At 36.9% G+C, this 25,009-nt stretch overlaps 1 protein-coding gene and 1 long non-coding RNA gene across 5 annotated transcripts in view; one reads left to right on the top strand and one right to left on the bottom strand.

The window, feature by feature from the left end:
• The window catches only part of ptpn20 (protein tyrosine phosphatase non-receptor type 20), a 35,120-nt gene that overhangs the window by 5,612 nt on the left and 4,499 nt on the right, over positions 1-25,009 (bottom strand). For 3 of the 4 annotated variants that reach the window (XM_079636390.1, XM_079636392.1, XM_079636391.1), the window contains 40 exons: positions 24,202-24,267; positions 23,840-24,019; positions 23,658-23,733; positions 21,788-21,877; positions 21,133-21,208; positions 20,907-21,051; positions 20,721-20,792; positions 20,393-20,567; positions 20,147-20,282; positions 19,543-19,681; positions 19,304-19,456; positions 18,955-19,140; positions 18,638-18,797; positions 18,080-18,323; positions 17,884-17,984; positions 17,638-17,715; positions 17,438-17,545; positions 17,241-17,357; positions 16,189-16,388; positions 15,982-16,083; positions 15,803-15,896; positions 15,027-15,112; positions 13,917-14,106; positions 12,852-13,057; positions 11,118-11,213; positions 10,591-11,033; positions 9,362-9,677; positions 8,383-8,553; positions 8,056-8,230; positions 7,705-7,915; positions 7,406-7,443; positions 6,572-6,658; positions 5,968-6,032; positions 4,869-5,030; positions 4,603-4,777; positions 3,498-3,583; positions 3,105-3,178; positions 2,431-2,579; positions 2,103-2,248; positions 1,751-1,841 (listed from right to left, as the gene is read on the bottom strand). In XM_079636390.1, the coding sequence (XP_079492516.1) occupies positions 1,751-1,841; positions 2,103-2,248; positions 2,431-2,579; positions 3,105-3,178; positions 3,498-3,583; positions 4,603-4,777; positions 4,869-5,030; positions 5,968-6,032; positions 6,572-6,658; positions 7,406-7,443; positions 7,705-7,915; positions 8,056-8,230; positions 8,383-8,553; positions 9,362-9,677; positions 10,591-11,033; positions 11,118-11,213; positions 12,852-13,057; positions 13,917-14,106; positions 15,027-15,112; positions 15,803-15,896; positions 15,982-16,083; positions 16,189-16,388; positions 17,241-17,357; positions 17,438-17,545; positions 17,638-17,715; positions 17,884-17,984; positions 18,080-18,323; positions 18,638-18,797; positions 18,955-19,140; positions 19,304-19,456; positions 19,543-19,681; positions 20,147-20,282; positions 20,393-20,567; positions 20,721-20,792; positions 20,907-21,051; positions 21,133-21,208; positions 21,788-21,877; positions 23,658-23,733; positions 23,840-24,019; positions 24,202-24,267 (5,665 nt within the window). Of the gene's footprint in view, positions 1-1,750; positions 1,842-2,102; positions 2,249-2,430; positions 2,681-3,104; positions 3,179-3,497; positions 3,584-4,602; positions 4,778-4,868; positions 5,031-5,967; positions 6,033-6,571; positions 6,659-7,405; positions 7,444-7,704; positions 7,916-8,055; positions 8,231-8,382; positions 8,554-9,361; positions 9,678-10,590; positions 11,034-11,117; positions 11,214-12,851; positions 13,058-13,916; positions 14,107-15,026; positions 15,113-15,802; positions 15,897-15,981; positions 16,084-16,188; positions 16,389-17,240; positions 17,358-17,437; positions 17,546-17,637; positions 17,716-17,883; positions 17,985-18,079; positions 18,324-18,637; positions 18,798-18,954; positions 19,141-19,303; positions 19,457-19,542; positions 19,682-20,146; positions 20,283-20,392; positions 20,568-20,720; positions 20,793-20,906; positions 21,052-21,132; positions 21,209-21,787; positions 21,878-23,657; positions 23,734-23,839; positions 24,020-24,201; positions 24,268-25,009 lie in introns of all 4 variants that reach the window. The other variant, XR_013800348.1, reaches the window with a different exon arrangement.
• LOC307011075 lies at positions 5,086-12,995 on the top strand. The gene is made up of 3 exons (XR_013800349.1): positions 5,086-5,221; positions 6,274-6,681; positions 12,859-12,995. It is a non-coding gene; the product is annotated as an uncharacterized lncRNA (long non-coding RNA).

The raw sequence follows: 25,009 nt of genomic DNA, 5'->3' as shown, positions 1-25,009 counted from the left end.
GCTGTTTAAACCCATTGAATGTGGACATGTCCATATTTGTGTATTACCGTCTGAATGGGATAGGTTTTAGGTAAAAACGAAACAATGTTAAAACAATGCAGTTAGTCGATGCATCTTCCCTGTTGCATGCCATAGCAGTTTCAAATAATAGCCATAAATCTGTTATTTTAAATTATAATATTTCACAATATTACTATTTTTACAGTATATATATATATAAAAAAGCAAGTAATTGTGCTCAAAGTTTCTGTTACAACAATATATTAAAAAAATAGTTTAGGTAGGTCCTATTTGTTAGTAGCCTGTTAAGATTCTGAAGAGATTGCTGTTGTAACTCTCTACAAGCGGAGTTACAACTGCTTGCAAAAACATGTTCAACAGCTCGGAAAAGGAAAGGGCCTGAAAAGTGAAACTGAGAGGGAAAGAGATGAACAAGGGGGGCATATGTAAGGGGAAGCGTATGTCACTGGAAGTAGGTAAATTCGTGTGGAGCGGCCTCCACAATGGGTGGCATCAGGCTTCCTGGAGAAGGTTGCGGCCCTTGAACTGCCTCCAGCAATAACAGTGGTTTAAGTCCCAGGGGCCTCACACTTTTCAATCCTGGGCGCTTTATTCGGGGAACAGAAGCCCAGTGAGCTGCCGTGATAATAAACAAACACTCCGGGCCAGGCTAGGGCCAGTCTGCCCCCTGCCAGCACATGAAGCGCCTTATTGTGCCTATTCTGTACAGAGACCTGCTCTCTTCAATACAACTACAGCCCATTCTCTGCATACTCGTTCTGACACTGCACACGAATGGATGTTTCTCATTAACAGTGAAAGCAGATCTATGAGTCACACATCTCCTGTTTGACTTTACGTTTGCAGCGTTCTGTTATGTTTAAAACTAAGGGCAAACAACGTCTCACGCAGCCTCTGACCTCCTTGCACTTCACACCAGCAAAAACTGAATCCGTACAAACAGGATAAGCGTGGCCGCAGTGTGAAAACGGCACCACATGGGTGAGGAGGTCCGGAAAGCCGCAAAAAGGTGGCGGATAGAGTGTGAAATACTGAGTCGAACGGACGTCTACCCCGGCAATGTAATCTAATATCGCATTGGTAGGACACCCGGGAGTAAATAACCAGGGATTGGTTACATTTCACTTAATTGGCGTGTCATGTGTTCCACTGTTTACAGGTAAATGTATACAGGGGTCATTCCTCTCCCCACATTCGATGTTGTCTACATTTAAACATATGTTCTTTGCTCTGAGTATATTTACAGTATTTTTTTGTGAATTTATTGAAAAAGCTGAACCATTTATTACTGTAATAATTAATTGTAATTATAAATGAATACTAATAATAATAATAATTATGTAATAAAACAAAAACATATTCAAACACAAGATATGTGACAATTTATGTGTAATAAACTACTATTGTAAAACAGTATACTCTTGAGTTCATAGTGGACAACATGGTTATTATTTTATTTACAGTGATTTTTACCATCAAAAGTGACCAAGCCTGCATTGATTTAACTGTAAAAACGGTATACAGCTTTTTATCGTAAGGAATTACTGTTAGTGCACAGTTTCCTGGCAATTTTGTACAGTGTGTGGTCCATGTGGTTTCAGAGTGGTGTGAAAATGTACCCCCAAAAACTTCTTTTATGAGAAGTGAGGCTCACAAACTGTAAAACGGCAATAAAAGTCCTAACTAAGGAGGGTTTGTGGAGGATTATGGGAGAAACAGAGGAACTTACAGGGCAGGATATCCCTGTATCTGTTCTTCTCCCGGTTTTCGGGTGCTTTTCCAACCAGGCAGTTGTCTGAGGGTTTCAAATGCTCTAAAGCCTGGTAAAAGAAAAAAGAGCCATATAAGTTCTCTCATTTACACACTTTAATTAATCATCCTTTAAATTTAAACTTGTGGTAAAATAGAAAAAAATGTTTTAGACATTATATTAGTATAAAAAAATAGAGAAACAAACAGATTTATATGAAAAATATTACAATAAAACAAATGTGATTGGATGTTTCTGCTTGTATCAATCAACAATATTTAGTCCTGTGAAGATATAGTTGTTTGTCTTGATGTAAACAACAGGAACTTACCATAAACTCTTTGATCAGATCTTGCTTTTCCAACTGTTCAAGGGCTTGGATGAGGGCTTTGACCCTGGAGCCAGAGTACTGCCCATTCTTAGAAGGGGATATGACTGCAAGACTGGCAAGCTCCTCTTCTGACACGATTGGTCGACCTTAATGTAATAAAGTTACTTTTAGATGCTTGGATCTACACAAGCCAATCAGATCTCAGTATTTCCCAACTATTTATAGTCTGAAACTGTATTTTCGTAAAATTATTTATGAAAACATAAATATTATGTCATACTAAAATTGAGTAGAATTACTAAGATGGTGAATAAATATGAAGATTTACCCGTTTGAGGAATAGCCTCTGCAGGCGATGGCTGAGAAGCATTGTCATCATCATCACCATCCTCTTCCTCATCACTGCTCCAGTCGTCTGACTCGCAATGCTCTGCTTTCATGGCAGATTTTTCTAGATGCTGCTTCTGGGGGTCTGTCCTGAAGGGGGTACGGGGCAGGAATGAGCAGAGACCTTGACCACATTGCTACGTTCCGGGGCCTGTTATCATGCAAGGCTGATTTTCCTGCGATTTTTCCACCTAAAATGTAAAAAAGCTGCTAATTGCAAGTGCTGCGTACTATAACAAGTGTGGCTTGTAGGCCAGCCTAACTAGAAGCCAAAGCTGTGATTATTGGGCCTGTATTTTATTAATGACTCTTTAGTGCCTCCCTGTGGTGATTCCATTTGAGAGCTATGTTAAAAAACAAACAAACAAAACAAAAACTGCAATGAAATTCAGTCCTTGTGATCCGGTTTATGTTGAGTCATAACACGTTGCACATTTACGGGTAAATAGACGAACAGTTTTTGCGGATGGTTTTTACGAAGTTTCAGATAATTCAAAATTTCAGGTCTCATTCTGTACAAAACTCAGCACTCTTAGTGGCACATGTGATATAGCAGCTGCATCAACAAAAATATGAGAAAATTAGAAAAAAATACAGGAATTCAGTGACACTCACCTTTCTTGAAGCATGTCAGTAACTCCCAGAGACGGACAACACCTCTGACAGGTAGGTGTACAGTTTCGACTTTCCTACAGGCAAGAGATAGAAAGAAAAAGGAGAAAGAGAAAGAGAGAAAGAGGAGACAGGTGATGAGTTAACTCAGTCCGGGCCACCCTTGCTGTCATCTGAGTTTCAGTGTTTTCCTCTGAGAGAAATTGGAGGCGGTGCTAATTAATTTTATGGCGAACCTTGATAGGTGCTGGAACTTGTCATTTATTAGATTAGGTTTTTGTCTTCTAATCTGTTCTGGGATGGACTTTCAGTTTACTGGAAAAAGTCATCATCTCAGTATTTACTTACACACTTCTATATTTACTTGACAGTAAATGGGAAAAAAAGTTGTTATACCTGCTCACATTCCCCTCTAAGTCCAGGACAATCTGAGGTCTGGAAAGATACATGATCTGGATGTGCTTCTGTTTGTGCTCTAATATCTGCAAATGAAGCATTACAGCAGGAGGAGACCATTAAAACATTAGAAAGAATATCTCGGTTTCTAACAAGTGTCAGTGCTAGTCGTTAAACAACAATATATCTGTTCAACAGGCAGTGTTGATATACAGATATCTAGAAAGGGTGGCAAATATAAGGCCAATAAAATATATAAGCTGTCAGAATTGTGATTAAAAAGTAATAAAAAAAATCTAACAGAATAAATAACATGATACCAGTAGTCAAATTAATCATAATTAATATTTTAATTATTATGAATTAATGTATCACGTCAAATTTAACCACAGTAAATGAATACACTGTAAAGTAAGTTAAATTGACACTCTATGATATATATAATATAATTTAATGATGACAAATGAGATTCAAAACCATTCCAAAATGTGTGGCTATTAAGATTTCTTTTTTTATGTTTTTGAAATAAGTATTTTATGCTCACTAAAGCTGCATTTGTTTTGGTCAAAAATACAGTAAACAGTAATCGTGTGAAATATAAGTACAATTTACATAACGGTTTTCTAGGTTCATATATATTAAAATGTAATTTATTCCTGTGATGGTAAAGCTGAATTTTCAGCATCATTACTTCAGCCTTTAGTGTCACATGATCCTTCAGAAGTCTTTTTAGTATGACGATTTGCTGCTCAACAAAACATGTCTTATTATTATGTTGAAAACATTTCTTATTATTATGTTGAAAACAGTTGTGATGCTTAAGGGAACTATAATGAACAGATGATATATAAATAAGTTATCTTTTGTAACATTATAAATGTCTTTACTGTCACTTTTCATCAATTTAATGCATCCTTGGAGAATAAAAGTATTATTTTCTTTTCTTTTTTTTAATCGTACTGATATTTTACATGATTATATACTCAACATTTAGTTAAAATTGTCAAAAAAGGACCTGGTGACAAAATTCAAACTGCCAGTCAGACATAATAGATGACCAAGTACAGTACAGACAGAGCGGGGCTTGTGTATCAGGCTTGCTGACCTGCAGAATTGAATGTGCTGAATTCCTGAGAGGCCTCAGCAGGGGAGCATGAACCAGAGCAGGTTATCATTGGCAGGATGTCCCTACATATGGTTAACTGAACCGTGCCCTCTGCCTTCCGCAAAATATCCACAACTTTACCGTGGCTCAGTCCTGAAACAATGATACCATTCACCTGCAAAACATACACAGATGTGGTACACCTCCTACACAGTTTATCAATGAAAAAAAATAAAAAAATCAATGAGGGAATGATTTGCTCATACCTCCAAAAGGATGTCACCCACTCTTAGACGACCATCCTGCTCGGCCGCACCCCCACAGCAAATATCCTTCACTCTCAGTGTGCTCCCATTGACCCCGCCCACCAGAGCAAAGCCCAGCCCACTTCTCTCAGGCTTGGTGAACTCTACCTGGAGGATACAGCTCTACAGAAAAAGAGAGGAACAAGGGTGAACCAGACAGTTGACGGTAACCATTGACTTCCATAGTATTGTTTTCCCCCTACCATGGAAGTCAATGGCTACCGTCAACTGTCTGGTTACCAACATTTTTCAAAATATCTTCTTTTGTTTTCAACAGAATAAAGAAATTCATACAGTTTTGGAACAACTTGAGGGTGAGTAAATGATGGCATAATTTAAATTTTTGGGTGAAATATCCCTTCAACATGGCACACAAATCCAACCTGGCTTTTTAAATCCAATCATTACTGTCCACACTGTCGTTTTTCAAGTAATGAAATTGAGCCATTTGCTTAGATCAAATGGATCAACGTTCAGTACATCTACACTTTCGATCAAAAGATTGGAGTCGAATTAAAACGATTTTTAATGTTTTTGAAAGAGGGTTGGATTTATTTGATCAAAAATGGTAATATTGTCATATGATTATATTATTTTTTCTATTTTAATACCTTTTAAAATGTAATTTATTCCTATTATTACATTGTATGCTGTATTCACATAAGCAATAGAGGCATTTAATGTGTCGAAGCATTTACTGTGTTCACAATTGCTGACATATTTACTGTGTTGTGTATAGTAAATTATTAAATATCACCTTTTGCTATATGAAGAATGCTATATGAAGAATTGTATCATTTGCTATATGAAGTAAAGTACTTAGACAGGTCCAGACGTGCAAGTCTTGCCTGAACAAGCATCTACATGTACAACCATTTTCTAGGAAAGGTTTAAATGATTGATGCTTGAATATTGTAATATTATTAATGATGAACTATATATCTACCTGATGATGATGATTACAAAGATATTTAGAGTTGAATGACATAGAGAGATGACAAAGCAAGAGTCATGTTACAGCCTATGTCATCAGCCTAAAACAAGGCAGAGGGAAAATTACCTCCTGCTCCGATGTGACGGACAGCCTCTTCCTGAATTGCACGCCACTGTCAGCGACAGGTTTAACTGTACCAGAAACAAGAGAGATTTTGTGTCAGAAAAATGTAAGAAGTTTTAGATACATTTCTTTAACTGAGCAGGATAATTCACACTGAATGGCACATCAAACTCATTAAACAAATGGCAAAGTTAATCAGAGTTAATCAGAAATAAAGACAAAATCAACCCAAGTGAGGAAACCAAGTGCACAGCGATTTCAACCAATTCCCAAACTCACAAACGTCCCCCTCCTCTGCTGCCATTTCAGGGGGAGATGCGTCGATGACCCGCTCTGTGCTACGGTAGGTAAACTGTGCTAGCCTTTTCAAGCTCTTTCGGACCTCCTGGCTAGCGGTCTCCTAGCAACCCGGATGCCCACCAGATCAGCTGGCCTTTATTCGTCAGACACAAGAAAGCGCACTTTGATCGGCCAGAGGAGGCCATGTCCCTCGCTAATAATTAATCCTGCCCCCGCTGCCCTCTGAGCAAGACATGCCATGTCTGTCAGCACAGATCTAATGCCACAACTCCCAGACAACAGAGACACGGGAAACCAAAGGCTTTACCATCCGTAGCAGCTGCCTCCACGTCAGGTGACACAAACTCTTCGAGGCGAGGGCTGGCTTTTTTCTCCTTCTTCCATTCAAACATACCTGAAGAAGAGAAAAGGGATAAGGTAAGGGATAAACGGATGTTTTTTGTTTTAAATATGCTACTCCAGAAATCAGAGTTTGCTTCATATTACATTTGTGAGAAAATCTACATCATATTTTACAACAACAACCTAGCATCAGTTAAGCACTAATAACATTTTCTTGAGAAAATCTAGTTATTTGTTAATTTTTTTGTTTATAACATAGTATGAATAGCTTTTAATCTAATACTTTTTGTATTAATTCTGGTGCCCATATCAATAAATGATAATAGAGTGAAAGTTCAAAATGACATAGAAATTAAGTGAATCAAATGTTATTCAGGGCTGACACAGTGTAAAGCACTCTAATAAGAGTTGACACTTCGCTCAAAATGTGGCAGTGTCCAGTGAAGCGTGCAGTGAAGGCCTGGGCTGCTCTGGACCTCCACTGGAGCAGCTCTCCACCTCATATCTGTCACTTCAGACTAGACTGAAACACGTCGATCATGACTGCCCTCTGCAGCCCAGCCGGAGCCTTCACACGCCCAGAGCGAAAGAAAGCACACCCCACTGACAGCCAGAGCAGTTACTTCGCCCATGGGAAGGTTAAAGTCTCTATGTAACTCCATATATGACTAAATAATACCAACAAACACACTCTCAAAGTGAAGAAATAAACATTCAACTTAATTATATCCTCATATTCTGCATAGATTATGATTCCAACAATTATTGCTATAATTCAAGAAGATCAGCTCAAATGTACCATTCCATTTATCCATTGGTATCACTGGTTGATCATCTCTGAAACAAAGAGAAAAAAACATTTAATTAAAAAAATGAAGAAACGTACACAAAAAAAGTTGCTGCCTTAAATTTTTAAGAACAATCAACATGGATGTTTAAGTCATTTCAACTTAAATTACATTAAACTAACTTAAAAAAAATTAGTTGAATCTTGTATAGCTTATAAAAAAGTTGCATATATGTTGTCAACTTATTGATGATATATTTTTTTACAGTGTACACTTCATATAATTAATGTTTTTACTTAATCAATCTCACCTCATGGCTTTGAATCTGACTTTGCGTGGGGCGCTTTCACACACTTTAACCGCATCCTCCAGTGTCATTCCCAGGGTGCACTTCCCACATATGTAAACAATCTTGTCATTGGGCTGGATGCTGCCCTCTTCACTAGCAGGGGAGCTTGGCACCACCTCCTGGACATAAATTCCCTGCCACTTGCTTCCAATGCCCCCTGTTAGCTTAATACCTGCACAGACAAATGCAAAAGTATCATCATTTTGAATTGAATACAAAAAGTCAGAAGGTTACTGTTACTAAAACTATCACTTTTATGATTTTATGATATGATGTTACCCTAGTTTCCCCTACTATCAAGTATTTCCTCACCCAGTTGTCCAGATGGAGTCTTGGGTATGACAATGTCCTGGAGGGTGTCAGGAGGTGGTGGAGGCAGTAGATTTTGCACAGCTCTCCCCAGCACCATGTGCAGTCTTTTGGATGAGCACCTGAGGATGCCAATTGCCACGTCATCTGCCACGTTGGTCACATTGTGACCGTTCACCTAACAAATTGATAATGCCAATTCAGTCTTAACACAGGAGCTGGAACGGTTCATTGTAAGTTGCAATTGTGCACCACTGACAATCAAATCAAATCTTCAGAAAGAGATAGTCACAACTGTGATTGTGTTTCTAATTGTGAGAAAAGCTGTACCATGACAAGTCTGTCTCCTGCCCTCAGTCTGCCATCTGCTTTGGCCGGATTATCCAGGACATCCTGGACATAATAGCAATTGTCCAGTTTACTCCTGGTTATTGTAAAACCAAAGCTGCCACACCACGATTTGGTCAGAGAGACAGTCAGTTCAAACTCCTTCATCACGTCCTAAAACAAGACAGAACATATGAGAAGGCTACTCCACCAGCTAGACCAGCATTACATTATAATGATGATGATGATAATGATAATAAAAAACTTTATTTTATATACTGTAGTGCTTTATTTTATAAATACAAAATATAAAAAAACATAAAAAAGTAAAGTAAATATATAGGAAGTAAATATAAAAAAGAAAAAACTATTCCAAAAATGTCTGAGGATTTGAATAAATTAAATATAAATAGAATTCCAGAGTTTTGGAGCATTAACCAGCACTGCCGATCTATGGAGTTCGTCAATTCACAGTTTTCATGTGACAATGACACCCGGATAGGAATGCCAAATTGGAGGGCAAAACAACAGTGATATTAATAGACCAATTTCAATATATATCTTATATTCAATAAATACATATATATATATATTTATATACGGTACCTTACCATATATTCTGGGTTCATCTGTATATAGTATGTATCATAAATAAGGAGTATACTGAATTTGATCTTTTGATATCACTGTTTAAATACATTAAGACAGATTAAGTGTTTTTCACATCAAGCACTTGAGAATGTCTCGCTGTTTTTAGTGATTGAAATACTGCAGCAAGTGCTGCAAATGAGTCACAAGTGCCCAAAACTTTGTTTACATTTTGTTGACATACTTATATGTTTCCCTTTTTTGAGAGGTGATCTAAATATTCATGGTAAATTGACAGGCCTGTGCTGCAGTTCTATTGATGTTTTGCCCTCCAAGTCTCAGCGCCAGCCATGTGACTGAAAACTATGAATAGGCAAATGCAATCAGACTTCACCCTTCTGGGATCTTCGTCATCATCATCTTCATCATCATCCCAGCCGTTGTTGTTGCTGACTGAGGGGGCGCTGAGCTGGGCAGGAGGTTCTGCTGGGGAGGCTGCTTGAGTTGCTTGCTGGTAGGATGGAGGTGTGCTTAGCAATGCTAGAGAAAGTGCTGGTGGAGCGGGCGGTTCACTGGAGAAAGCACTGGTGCTTCTGGTTGGGGGAGAGGGTGCCATGGTGGTGATGGTCAAATATTCTTCATCAGCTATAACAGTCAGCCCATTAGCTGTGAAACTTGTCATGCTCTCTTCCACACCTTCAGTTGTGTGACTGTGAACAGATACCGTAACAGGAAGTTAATGTTTGTTTGTGGCAAAATATTTAGGTCATATTTTAGCTTTTCATGAACATTGTCTTGAATTAAGCAATGAAGAAACATCCCCAGTTTTGTCGCAACTGTAAACCACATGTGACAGTTGACACAGCATTTTGTTGATTTTTATTTATTTGTACTAGGTAGCCCCACCCATTGACCTCATTGGTCAAAAAGCCCACTCCATAAAGCTGCATATTAAACATTATGTTGCAATGTGTAGCATTGTTGTGTTCAGTGTTGACATAAAAAATAGAATTTCACTGGAAACATATCAAGTCCCATCTGGTCACATCCCCAGCGTAGTTGAATGAATTATGATTTTGTATACTTTATACTTTAATCCAACAAGGATGCATTTAATTGACAAAAAGTGACAGTAAAGATATTTATAATATTACAATTTACATCTATTTCAAATAAATGCTGTTCTTTTTCTATTGATCAAAAAATATCTCATTGTTTCCACAAAAATATTAAGCAGCACAGCAGTTTTTAACATTGATAATAATAAGAAATGTTTCTTAAGCACTAAATTAGCATATTACAATGATTTCTGAAGGATCATGTGAAACTGAAAAAAATCAGCTTGGCCATCACAGGAATAATTTACATTTTATGTATATTAAAATAAACAATGGTTACTTTGAATTGTAATAACATTTAGCAAAATTACAGTTTTGACTGTATTTTTGATCAAATAAACGCAGACTTGATGAGCAGAAGAGACTTTTTTTAAACGTACTCTTTAAACGCTCTCAAGCTCTTAATTCTAAAAAAGAAAATTTGATTCAACACATTTATATTTAATATTAGCATCATATTGATAATTTTATACATCGTATCACATAGAAATAAACAGGCGTTTACCTGGTACAAGCTGAGACATGGTTGCTTTTTAAGACGACATCATCTTTTGACTCTTGCTGATGGGCTGTAAATGCAGTCTCAGGGGCTGCTGGAGTTGGTGCTGTGTTGGCTGTTGTCACTTTAACAGTTCTTGGTGTTGGGGGTGGAGTTTTGATCTCATGCTCCTCCCTCACTATGGCATGAGGTTTTAATTCTCTAGCTTCACTTGAGGATGGACGTGAAGGTAGGGGTGGAGGGGTTGATATAGTCCTATCCACCATCTCACTGTCTTGCCTCTGTTGGGTCAAGGGGATCTCCTGGGTTTGCTCAGGGGCAACTTCTTTCTTTAGACTCATCTCTATTGCCCGCCTCTTGAGGAGTTCACTGAAGTCTGGGGTAAAAGACCTCCCCTGCATGTCTAGAGACCTGGATCTCAGTGCACGGGCTGGAAATGTGTCAGCACCCTGTCAAAAAAGGATTTGAGTTTGAAAATTAACATGTCAAATTTAGAGTTGTTCACAACAATGTGTGTAGAAATAGGATGTTACCAGAGAGGTGTCAATATCTCTGTGTTCCTCCTGTGAGGGTCTGTAGATTGACAGTCTGATCTCAGATGGAGATTTTTGGAGGAGATGCTGAACTTCCTGCGGTGATAGAAAGACATACATAAAAAGACATAAAAAGTTTGGGGTTGGGAAGAATGTTTTTTATTTTTTTGAGAGAAGTTTCTTATGATCATCAAGGCTGCATTTTTTTGATCGAAAATACAGTAAAAACAGTAATATTGTTAAATATTATTACATTTTAAAATAACCGTTTTCTAAAATGTAATTTATTCCTGTGATGGCAAAGCTGAATTTTTAGCATCCTTACTCCAGTCTTCAGTGTCACATGATCCTTCAGAAATCATTCAAATATGCTGATTTGCTGTTCAATAAACATTTCTTATTATTATCATTGTTGAAAACCATTGTGTTGCTTAATATTGTTTATTTTTTAAAGGATATTTTGATGATTAGAAAGTTCAAAAGAACAGCATTTGATTGAAATATAAATCTTGTGTAACATTAGAAATGTTTGTAATGTCACTTTTAAGTAATTTAATCCATCCTTATTCATTTTTATTTATTTAGAAAAGGATTGATTAACCTCTTGATGCATTAATGTATCACAGTTGTTCAGTATTTTGTATTAAACTGAATAAAGCTGAATAAAGGTGGATTAAAGGCTGAACTGTTACATGTGACAAGTTTTAGAAACTAATTGTGTTTCTTGGCCACACATACACATTATGTTGTCATGAACAGAGGCGGACAGAGTACACAGCTTCATTACTTGAGTAAAAGTACAGATACCCCCTGCTAAATTTTACTCAAGTACAAGTAAAAGTACTACAGTCAGATGTCTACTCAAGTAAAAGTACTGAAGTACTTGTTTTTGAAAGTACTTGAGTATCAAGAGTACATTTTCTAAATATTGCATTACTACTGCCACAGTGCTTACATTTCTGTACAGAAACGTCCTACATGGAGTTATGAAAATTTTTTGTTAATACTTTGGATAATGTAAAAGGAATTGAAAGTAAAATCAAGTCATTTTCATCATTTTCACCATGTTGCTTTATTTAACATTTCACACTTGCCCACAATGGCAATGCTCTGGCAAACCTCTGCTAGAGTTTTAATGGATTTTTTGCACCCACATTTGAACCTGACTGTGTTAAACACACCGCATACTCAAGAACATCAAAGAAAATGCTCAGCTTACATTAATGTGTAATATCAGAAAAGAAAATTCAGCTAACAAATGTGTGTACATGTGAGTTTCTCTGTTTTTTCATCAATCAAATCAATAAACCTAAACCAGCAAAGAAGGCAATATAGCAATGTTCTGACACACCTCTGAACCTGAACCTGAAAGGTGATTGCTGATAGGCTGTCCCAATCAAAGTAACGGGTACTCTTTACTCCACTACATTTATATCCATAATCGTGAGTACTGAGTACAATATTTGACTCTCAAATGTACTTGAGTAAAGTCATGAGTACTCCCCAAAAATTATACTCGAGTAAAGTACAGATCCCTCAAAATTGTACTTAAGTACTGTACTCAAGTAAATGTACTCCGTTACTGTCCGGCTCTGGTCATGAATCCGACTTTTATTATGCTACAGTTATACATTATAGATACATAAATATGATCCGAAATCTTTAAGAGCTAAATGTCTCTCACAGTGCTTTGATGTGTCTTGGAATGCTGGATATAAATAATGCATCCTTTACCTCATAGGATAAGCCTCTAACGGGTTCTCCATTGACAGCCAGGATTATGTCTCCCTCCTTCAAAAGCCCACAGTCCCCTGCAGGCAGACCAGAAGAAATGCTCTTAATATGCACCATGCTGCCCTCATCAGGACCCAGCTCAGACACGAGGAAGCTGAACCCCAGGCCACTGAGGCTCTTCCGAAGCGTTACCTCCCGGATGTTATCTGCAACAAAGAAAGAGCGGAAATCTCTCAATTTGTCATTAATATTGGGTTCAGACTCACACACACAAAAACCAGTGAACAGTTTAAGGGAGAGTTCATCCAAAATGAAAATTTCTGTAATTATTTTACACACTCATGAGGTTCCAAACACATATGACTTACTTTCCTCTGTGAGAATTACAGTATATGCTTGCCACTCTTTAATATAATGAAAATAAATGAGGACTGTCACACAATGCATTGTTATTTTAGTATTATTTTTACAGTATTATAGTATATAATAATATCGGTAATTAGAATTTGCTTTTATTTTTATATTTTCAGTTTCAATTCAAATTTAGTTTAAGCTTTAGTAATTTTGTGATGTGACATCAGAAGATTCAAAACGTAGTCAAACTGACTACATTTATGGTGCTTTTGCATCTTTTTAAAGTTTGACAGCCCCAGAACTTATTTACTTTTATAAAAATTCGTTATAAATAGTGTTCAAGGTACTCTTCAAAAATTCCCCTTTTGTGTCCCACAGAAGAAAGAAATTTGATCACACTTTAGATTAGAGTCCAATTATCACTATTAACTATTAGCTACAACTTTAGCCTCAGTAAACTCCTAATTAAAATTATTTTTATTTTTTTGGGTGTTGTTCCTTGAAAAGAAACTAAATTCTCCATATAAAGGTGACTCTAACATTAAGGCTTGATGAAAAACATATGCCAGTCCAAAAAAAGTAACCAATGTTCCCCTGGACAAGATCTAAATTTGGCTGGGTCTTTGGGTCTGGCAGCTAGCACAGGGTCGCTGTCAGATTCAGTTGAAATGTTTTGCAGTGTTCTCTCCCCCTCTCTGATCCCCATCTCACCATCTGACACAAATCTGAAGTCCTTGGCCCTGACAGACAAGGGTGTTTCCATGGTCACATCTCTCCTCAGGGGGGTGGGTGCGCTCTGAACACTGAGATGTGAAGGAGATTTCTGTCTGTCCAACCTGGATGAAGAACTGAAAGTGTCCAACACCACCGGAGGCTCTCGTTCAAGAACCAGGCTCACCACCTTAAAATAACACTCATTAAAGCAACATGTCTTGTTATTTTACAGTTAAAGACAATGGTTGACCCATCAGCTGCACGCCTACGGTGAACATGCCCATGTCATCAGTTTGCTTAGCACAAGACCTGTTACCTAACCAGTGCATGTGGCTGAAGAGTGGTCAGCTTAAGTGTTATAGTGGGTCAGTATGACGACACACAGCTCAGCGTCATACCCCAGAAAATCATATTAGCCCAGACAAAAATAAAGACCAACACATATGCTTTCACAACCATGTGTCACTTTAGATCTCTCTTTTGTGCAGTCTGAGAACCCTTAAGACACAAGGGTTGCTGGTGCTATTGTCCTAAAGCAACTGACATGCTGAAGAAAGGGCCAAAGGCCCTTCAGACATATTGTGACCTCTGTCTCGTCCTTGTGCTAGAGTTCACATCTACGGCTGTTACTTCTCAATATAACGGCTAAGATTAAACGAAAGTGACTGCTCTTTAACAGTTTGAAAAAATGCAAGTGCTTTGCTACAATAAACTGAACTGACTCACATGGCATGTTAATTAAAGCTGAAAAAATAAAATAAATATTAGATGAAAAACTTAAATTGAAAAACTTAAATTAAAAAAACAAATAAGTTCTAAAATTACTAACACTGAAATTCAAATAAATTGAAGCTAAACAGAAATTTACAGAAAAAAACAAAAACTATTAAAATGACAAAATCACACAATTATTTAAAAAAAATTATCAAAATAAAAGCTAATTCAAAATAATAATAAATACCATCATATACTCTCAGTAAAAACGGTCTTACATCACTTCCGAATCATGAGCACTAGACTTATACTGTAGGCTCAATCATATGCAACAGCTAACTACATAAACGATTGTGATTGTACCGCTCAGAAGTTAAGCAAACATGTCAGTACCTCTCCCGTTCTCTTTAGGCACTCCACTGCCTGCCTGTGTGTGACGGAACGCAGGTTACAGCCGTCCACCTCTAACAGCCTGTCACCTGTCACACACACACAACACATCATTGAGCTGTCAACACCAATCATGCATCACAACCAGTAAGGACTTGCATGTTCATGCTCATTAGCATGTTAGGAACATCTGAGTCATTTTTGTACATCGTCAAGGATGACAAATATGACAAATATGCATAGAATACACTAAAAAACTGGAACACATATACCACTACCGATAAAAAGTGTCAGTAAATGCATTAATTAAAAACTGTATATTTATAAATTAAAACATTTATAATGTTACAAATGATTTCTGTTTAAATGCATGATGTTCTTTTTAGATATCTATTCATAAAAAAATCCCTAAAAAATATGAAGCAGCACAACTGTTTTCAACATTGATAATAATAAGAAATGTTTTTTAAGGACCAAATCAGCATATTAGAATGATTTCTTAAGGATCATGGGACACTGAAGACTGGACTAATGGCTGCTGAAAATTCAGCTTTGCCATCAAAGGATATATCTATACATACATATATTAAAATATATTTGCAATATTACTGTTTTACTGTATTTTTCATCTAATAAATGCAGCCTTGGGGAGCACAAGAGACTTCTATAATCATACCGACCTTCATCTTACAAAAATGAGATATTTAAAACATTATTTTAACAAAAGAGTCATTCAGGATATTTATAATGTTTTATCTTTGGTAATGATGGATATTAACCTATCTGTATTCTTCCATCTTGATCTGCCGCTCCTCCTGGCATCACACTTTTGATGTAAATTCCTCCATGATGTACATTAGTGTTGATTCCCCCCTAAAAAATCATTAAATAATAGTATCATCATCCATGTTTTAAGATTCAAGAATTGAAATGAATGCCACACAGAGTAAAAACTCACAGCAACACTGATTCCCAAGCTGCCGTTGATCTTTCTGAGCTCCATGTAGATTTCTTCACCTGGCTTCAAGCTGAAGCTAGAAGAATTATTAGACATCCCATCCTGCATAGGATGAACAAATAAAAAGTAATTTGGTTAAAATCGGTATTGTTTCGTGTCAGATGTTTTTTTGATAAAGTGGACAAGCTGCATCACTATAAATCACACCTGAATATCCAGAATCCGCACCACAGGTATGTGCAGCATTTTGCCCATTTTAGGAGCCATGATGTTGGAGAGAGTCTCTTCCAGCTCCTCCATCACAGGCCTGTACTCTGCACTCAGGGTGCTTTGGGAGCCAAATCCTTTTTCCAGCATCATCCCTAAATTACTTGCAGCCAGTGAAGACTTACTGTCTCGAAGATCCTCTAAACATAAACAAAAAAATGAAAACGTTTGACCAGACAGTGGTTAACTTTGTCAGTTTTCTTCCTTTTAAAGGTAAAGTGAGAAATGTATTTCATCAAATGTAATTGAAAAATAAAAATATACAGTAATGGCTTACTAATAGTTGTCTCAGCATATTAATTACTTTTAAAAAAGTTGTCAGCCACAGTCAGCATTTTTGATAATTTTTTACACAATTTTCCTGGCCCCCAGGATATTTATTTGTGTGAATATCTGAACATGCAATATATCAAAAGAAAGAACATAAAAAAATTATAATAAACGCTTTATTCTAGCTACATGCATTCTTTTTTTTTATTTACACTTGAATGTGGGTAAGCTTAATAAAAAAAGCAACATTTTGAAAGTGTGTTTTTGTCAAAGACTACGTCTGGATGGGATTCAGGAAGATGATCAAAACATAGATGGAGTTGATCGGGACCATCAACACCCCTAATGCTTGCACAGTCCTATACCTTGTCCTGGGTCGACATTTTATTCAGTAACATTAGGCAGTTTTGGGATATATGCTGTTTAATGTTGGTGATCACGTTATTTTACATATGCATATAATTACATATGATATCGCTTGTTTCTGCATCTTCTTTGCATGTGTTTTAATCAGGAGATTCAGTACTCTTTCAGAAGATGTGTAATAGCGCCCCCTACCGCATAACAGTGACAACACGGAAACCCGGACAATTCCGTCAATGGCGGGGAAAGAGTTAAGCTGGCATAAGAGAATATATTTTTTCATATTGAAAAATTACGCACTTCACCTTTAGTGAAATAGTATAAAGATAGATATAGAATCTCATGTTATGAAGACGTACGTTTGGGTTGGGACACTATGAGCTCCACTTCGTCCGGGCTGTTCTGCAGTATGGCAGCAGCTATATTAAACGTCACCCCCTCTAGACTGATTTTATTCAGAGAGATCAGCCGACCACCTAAACAGAAAAGAAAAAGACTATCAGCTTCTTTCATTGTTTCTTTTGGCATAAATAAGGGAAGAGGGTCAGGACTTTACCTGGTCTGATTCTGCCGTCCTTATCAGCTGGCCCGTCCGGAACGATGGATGCAATGAAAATTCCAAGATCTAACTTCCCTGTGTTGTCCTCCCCGACTATTACAAAACCTTTGGAACAACAGTGATACATCAGTGTTTTGGAGCAGGTTTACAGCAAGCGCTTCATGTTATACAAAAGATGCTTGCTCATTTTTACTCACCGAAGCCAAGTTTGGGATCCTTCTTTAACGTAACACAGATCATTTCTCTCTCTGGGGTTGTTCTTGTTGGTGTGTCCACTGAGAAAAAAATATATATATTTAGTTGAAATACCCATTTCTCATATCATGTTAGGTTGAGAATAACTGTTGTTTTTAATGTTTAGGGTGTTATTAAGTCGAAATGTTTATAATCAGTTCCCATTAGATGATATTAGTCATGAAGAACTTTAGAGTTTCACTGTTAACCTCTTATAGACGAGGTGGTGGAATGAACCTCTGAGTCCTGCTTTTGCAAAGAGACATTGGACATGATGCGATAGATTGGAGGACTGAAAGCGTCTGGTGGGCTGCAAGGAGGAAAGGTCAACACAATAGGCCTTCAATACATATTTGGTTTTGCATTAGGATTTGAATGATGTGCAGAGCAGATCCATGGACACACCTGCTGCTTTGGTTCTGGTCTTTCAGTTCACTTGGAGCTCTTGGTTCAGGAATGTAATTTACTTCGTTCTGTTGTTGAATCCGAACTCCGATTTTAGCTGACAGGTCATCGCAAGACTTGCTAATGGAGTCATTTGGTAACACATTCAAACCAATATTATTGAGCACGATCTCCGAGCAAGACAGCCTCTTTATCTGATCGTGTCGAGCACGACATATTGATGTATATTTTGCTACGTTGTCATCTAGAATGAGAGATAAGAGAAACAATTAACTACCTGTCAAGTCCAATAAATTCAGGTTATTTATGATCCTAAAAAACTAACAAACGGTTGTAACTTTATTTCTTTATGCAAAAAGATAAAACAACTTTAAACAAAAAAACTAAAATCTGATTACATTGAAGCATAACATGCTCTTTGGAAAAGATAAACATAATTTGTAATGATAAAAGTGTATTAAAATTCTATTTGTATGAAAAGAATGCAAAATAGCAGCATTTTCGCTAGTGGTGTCAGACTCTTCAAATGACACTGTATACACAAATGATTCTACACACCTGAGGCTAAACAGTAGGTCAGCTGACGAGAGGTCATCTCACTGTGAAACTTGTGCTGGGCTGAGCAGAGGTTCAGGAGGTACTGTGCGATCTTTGAGCTCTCCGTCACAAAAGAGTGCTTCTTCCCACTCGGGCTGCACTCAATGGTAAATTTTCGTCTCTATGGCAGGAATAACAGAACGTGATTAAAACCTTCACACAAAACATCGTGTAGGTGTTTTAACTTGAAATAGCATGTTACTGGACTAAATTAAGTTACAAAAAAAAAAGAGCTAAACAAGCAATATAAGCCACACAAATAACAGCCGTAAACTCACACTTGTTGACAGACTATCTGTCTCTGTCCAATGAAATATGCGGCTTAACATCCGAGAGTTGTTCTTGACTTCATATACCAGAATACCTTTGGCACAAATTCCCAAAACCAGCTCTCCAATAATAGGTTTCCTTTCACGGGCTACTCTGTGAAGCAGCACACCGTACTCTGGAAGCTGCTGTGCAATCTATAAAGGTATGAAAGACACATGTGGTATTGAAAACTACAATCCAACATCCAAATATTGGAAGAAAAGTAAAATGATATTGATCTGAGAGTTCATTTGTTTTATTGTTAAGTTTTATAAGCTTTAGAAGAGTCGTTTTAGACTGAAGGCCAAAAGAAAGAACCTTTAAGAACTCCATCTCAGCCTCCTCTGGAAGCATCTGGGCATTATTGGCATGTAACCTTGGCAACTCCTCTCTTAAACAGGGCAAGGCCACTTTCTCTGTGACTCTCTTAGAGATGTACTGTTCTGTCTGGAAATAGTTCTTCCCATAAACCTGAAAAAGATGATTTGATTGATTTCTCAAAATACTGTCTAGTTAGGTCAGTTGAAAATTAAAATGCTCATTAAGATCTGACTCACTTCAGGCATATAATCTCCAAACTCAGCCTGCAGTGCGAGAGCAGCAAGAAACAATGCAGTCTCCTCATTACAGTATACTCTGTCCTCCAGAACATCCCGCCTCAGCTGGAGATAGTATTGGTGTCGTGTAAGTCTATGCCTTTTAAAATGAAAAGACAAAAACAAACAGTGAGCATTAGAATAAAAAGGAGAAGACTTCATTGCAAACAATTAGGAATAATGGTCATTAAAGGCCCCATGACTTGAGAACTGCAGTTTTCTTTCCTGAAAGACTTCTTTAAATGTGTTAAAAAATTAGAGGTCAGTAAGATTTTTGTAAATATTTTGAAAGAAGTCTCTTCTGCTCACCAAGGCTGCATTTGATTCAATTGCAATTTAATGCATCCTTGCTAAATTAAAAAGTATACATTTCTTTCAACAACAACAAAATCTCAATGACCCCAAACTTTTAAAAGGTAGTGTATAAAGTTTATTTGTGGAGTACACTACAACACGGGTGACTCCAAACCTAACAGACATAGATAAAAGCCTGTTATCAAGGGGTCTTTAAACAGACCATCTAAATATGATGTACTGTATATGTAAACAGTAAAAAAAGATATACAATATGTAGGAGATGTCATCAGGGAAAAATTTGACACGGAGAAAAAGGGTAAATGTTGCAGAAGCCACTTTCTTCCAGTAATCTGGGGCAACCTTTGAGATTTTTGTCTCAGGGTCCAAAAAGAAATATTCACCATCTAAATGAGAAAAATTTAATTATTCACTTTTGCAAGACAGCTCAAAGTGTGGATAATATACGGACATGATTCTCTTTCAGTCATTAACGACACACACAAGACAGCATTACCGTCAATGAAAGCAAGGCCAAAGTAAAAGTGTTCCACAAGATTAGCGTGTGCCACAACCATGTCGAATACATCTCTCCCGCGGGACTTGATGTCACATTTCACTGCCACACACTGTTCATTTGGCATGATCACGTTAACTTCCCTTTGAGACAAGCCTGACTTGCCTTTCTTTGACTGTATCGATCGAAAGAGAAAGGGAGAAGACAATAAATATACAGAGAAACAAACTCTGCAACCTTAGAATGCAGTAAAACTGAACAAAAGTCCTGAACACTTAAAAATTAAGTTCATTATACATGTATCCAAAAATACGGAAACAGAGTTTACCACTAAAGATCCTGGCAGCTCTAAAACTATTTGAGGTTCATCAATCATCCTGGTAAATTCAGGTCCAAGACTCTACAATTAAAACATGGAAACAGAAAATTATCAACTATTAAATTAGCATAAGATGCAGCATTCATATTATAGTACAGCACATACATGTACGTATATTATAGTTAAGTGCATTACCTTAGCTTTCCTTTGGGAGAGGCTGCCTGCAGACTCACTAAAAGTAATACAGGGACTAGAAGGTCGGGCTTCACTCTTGTTGAGGCATGTACTCCGGGACAGCCAACAACTTGTGCTTCGTCTGTGGTGAAGCCCCAGTGGAGATCTGGGATACCAAAGTATCAAAGAAGACTGACATTAACCAGCACTAATAGCTCATTTTAAAGTGCAAAACAAGACTACCAACCTGTTTGAGCCCTGATTGGATGCGGTCTGACTAGGTCTACTTCTGAGAGACCAGGTTTTCTGTTGATGGGAAATTTCTGAAAAAAAAAGACATCAGCTAGGCTGAATACTAAAAATAAGTAGGCTACTGTATGACTAAATGCTCGGCAAAAAAATTAAAATAAAATAAAAATACAAGATACACAATTTAACAAACTGACATGCAATTTTCAACAGCAACAGTAGTTTTAATAAACATCTAAATATCTGACAAATTGATGTTAAAAAATTGGGGGTCAGTAAGAAATCAATATATTTAAGCAAGAATGCATTAAATTGATTGAAAGTGACAGTAAAGACATTCATAATGTTACCAATTTTTTTAGATAAATAATAAGAAATGTTTCTTTAGCACTAAATCAGCATATTAGAAGGATTTCTGAAGGATCATGTGACACTGAAGACTGAAGTAATGATGCTGAAAATTCAGCTTTGCCATCACAGGAATACAAATATTTTAAAATATATAAAAAGTAGAAAACAGTTATTTTAAATTGTAACAATATTGCTATACTTTTGATCAAATAAATGTAGCACTGGTGAGTATAAAGACATATAAAAAAACATAAAAAAATCTTACCGAAAACAAGCTTTTGAAAAGTAGTGTATGAGCTCACCTTGCTTTAGCTCAGAGTCCAGAGAAAGTCTGCGAGTCTCTCCTGTAGCTCCATTCGCCTCTGAATAACCAGGATATGGTCCACGCTTACCTGCTCAACAGAGACATGATCACTACCGTCACAATGTACACTGTGCACTCATTGTATACACACGGCAGTTTATACTGCACATGGTTGCACAAGTAAGAGCTTTGGAAAGCCGCCAAGCATATGAGCACTATGCTTATAGGTTTGCATTGAAGCATCAATGCTTTGAGCCTGATTACAACCTTTTGTAATCCCATGTTCAGGTTTAGGTTAAACTGTTAATCCAATTGTGGACACTATTTTATTGGTGCAATGGTGCTTTCTTACGCACGTTCGTCAAACCTGCAGGGTTTAACTGGTTTAATTTTTAGGATAAACATTATAATCCAACTATGTCTGGATTAACCAATGAAAAGGTTTGTTAAGGACAGGTTTTAAGTGAAATGTGTGGCATCAACACCCACTTAGACCTGTTATGCAAAGGATCTGACGTGCAAAGATTGTAACATGACACGATAAAACTTCTATAAACAGTGGTGTAAAAGTATTTCTACTTTGTTACTGTACTTAAATACATTTTCAAGTATCTGTACTTTACTAGAGTATTTTTATTTTGGGAAAGTTTTACTTTTACTTCATTACATTCCTTTTACAGGAGTAATATTTTAATAGGGTATCTGTACTTTTACTTGTGTCCTTGATTTGTGTACTTCGTCCACCACAGTCTATAAATACCTGCTACATAAACTCATTTGAATATGTATCAAAAGTAAGGGGCCAATCACCACAGAGGCAGAATGATGGGCTATAAATCAAGGGAGCAAGCATCAGACCAACTGAAAAATAAGTAAAGACATTTGGAGATGGTTTTAAGCAAAATGGTGTTGAGACCATCAATACAATCACTTGTAATGTGACATAATTGCTTATTATTACTTTTGACCAGTAGGTGGCACTGACACCAAATTGATATGGTGTTGTCAGTGTTTGGTGAGATTTTTTAGAGTTTGTCAGCAAGGTCTGAGGATAACTTGATTACATTTGTGTGAAAATCGGAGCAACATAGATTCCAATTTTGTCATAGCCAGCTAAACTTCCTGTCCACCATTTAGATTTTTTTTTAAAACCTAGTTTTTCGCATGATCCAAGGAATCTATCAAGAACAGTTTCAATACAATAGGCAAAATTTATCAAAATTGGTGGTGCCGATGACACTTTTGTGGAAAATTCAAAATGGCGGAAATTTTTCAGTAACAAAAATAATTGTGTTTCTAGCCCTTACGGTTCAAAAGTTATTAGCATAAATGTAAGTAAAAATTTGGACAGTTGGTGGCACTAGAGGGATTGAGTTAGAGACTCCAAAATTGATATGGTTAATGCTTGGACTGTCTTCTATATGTGTGCCAAATTTCACAACTTTTTACCATACGTTCTATGGGCTGCTATAGACTTCAAGAGCTGAAGAAGAAGAAGAACAACAACAACACTAACGGATACAATAGTTGCCTGCGCACCTTTGGTGCTTGGCCCCTAAATATTACAAAATACAATCCGTTATTATTATTAAAATTACTATTACTTATTTGCAGAGGTGGAAAGTCCAGGGGTCAGAAAGTAAAAGTCCTGCCATATGTTTATTCCACCCATGAACTCAGTCAGCTGATTTCACTAATTAGTTCTATCTCCTGGCTGAAAAACTGTGCTAATTAGCAGATCCAGGTGATTGGAACAAAATACTGAGGAGGACTTTTACTTTCTGAACCTGGACTTTCCACCTCTGCTTATTTGACTACATTTTTTACAGTATTTACACAACTATAAGAGGACAACAGGTTATTCTTACCATGAAGTTTTTCTCTGATCATCTGACTTTTCCCACTCAACTGCACAACATTTTCAGTTAAAGCAGCTCGATCCACCTGGAAATGAAGATCTCATGAACTCCTTGGCTACCAATTTTATAAATTGATCAACTGAGAAGGTTTTCAGGTATCAATTTTTATTTTATTTTATTTTTTTACTCACAGAGTCTTGGAAGACATCCTCTACCAGCTGTTTGATGACTTTGTTAGGAGGAGGCAAGAGAGACGCTTTGTGGTGCGATTCACACAGCTCCAAGATGGAGTTCAGGTTGGCTCGTCGATGGGCCATGTCCTCACACATGCTCAGGAGAAGGCAATTCAGAGAGTCACTTAGCTGAATGGGCTAAACAAAAAGAAAACACATTTCCACAATATTTTCAGATGGAAAGTAAAGGTGATGAAAGTTTAATGTAGCTAGCTTATTCTTCAATGGTATTTGTTCATTCTTATTCTTATATGGTTACTTATAATCTCTTATACAGTCTTTACTTTCTTATTTCTTACTCGGATTTCTGTGAAACTGACCTGGTTTTGAGGGAGATGATAATCAACTGACCAATACAGAGTCATACCAAGAGAATACACGATTATCTGGAAGAAACGACACCCAAATCGTCAGTATACCTTCTGTGAGCATTAAACTTAAGTACAACAATAAAAAAAGAGCACTTTTGTAAAATAAATCCAACCCTCTACATTTCGACTAAATTTCACGCTAGGTCAGGATTTCCAAACTGGGATCCGGGGACCCCCAGGGGCATCGCAAGGGGGTCTGTGGAAAAGTCTAAAGAAAAACTGTAAAATGTAACGATAAATAAATAACAAGATTAAAATAAATAAGTAAAAAATCAAATAGATTAAAATAAATAAATAAAAATGTTGATTCATATTCATTATTGTGCAAAAGTCTAGGGGCGCTTTAGTATTTTCACACATACGAAAAAGCTTTTAAGCCAGTTATTTATATCTTTTACTGTAGCGTGTCAGTAGGAAATAGGAAATATCAGTTTCCATTTCCAAACATTCCATTTCCAGGTTTCTTCCTGTTTCTTCATGTAATCGCAGGCCGACTTGATGATGGTGAGATCAGATCTCCGTGTGGATCATACCGGCTGTTGTTAGACTCCTTGTGCATACAAAGATCTCACTGGATTATTACAGTTAATGGCAAAAGGAATGTTTGAAATGTAAACTGTTATTTCATACTGACACACTATAAATAACTGGCTTAAAACCATTTTTTGGGGTGAAAATACTAACATGCCTAAGACTTTTGTACAGTACTGTAAATAAATAAGATAAAATAAAATAAACAAAAGATAAACAATACATT

This window comes from Phoxinus phoxinus (genome assembly GCF_949152265.1).
Source record: "Phoxinus phoxinus genome assembly, chromosome: 14".
Classification (NCBI taxonomy): Eukaryota; Metazoa; Chordata; class Actinopteri; order Cypriniformes; family Leuciscidae; genus Phoxinus; species Phoxinus phoxinus.
This window is presented reverse-complemented; position numbering and strand designations above follow the sequence as displayed.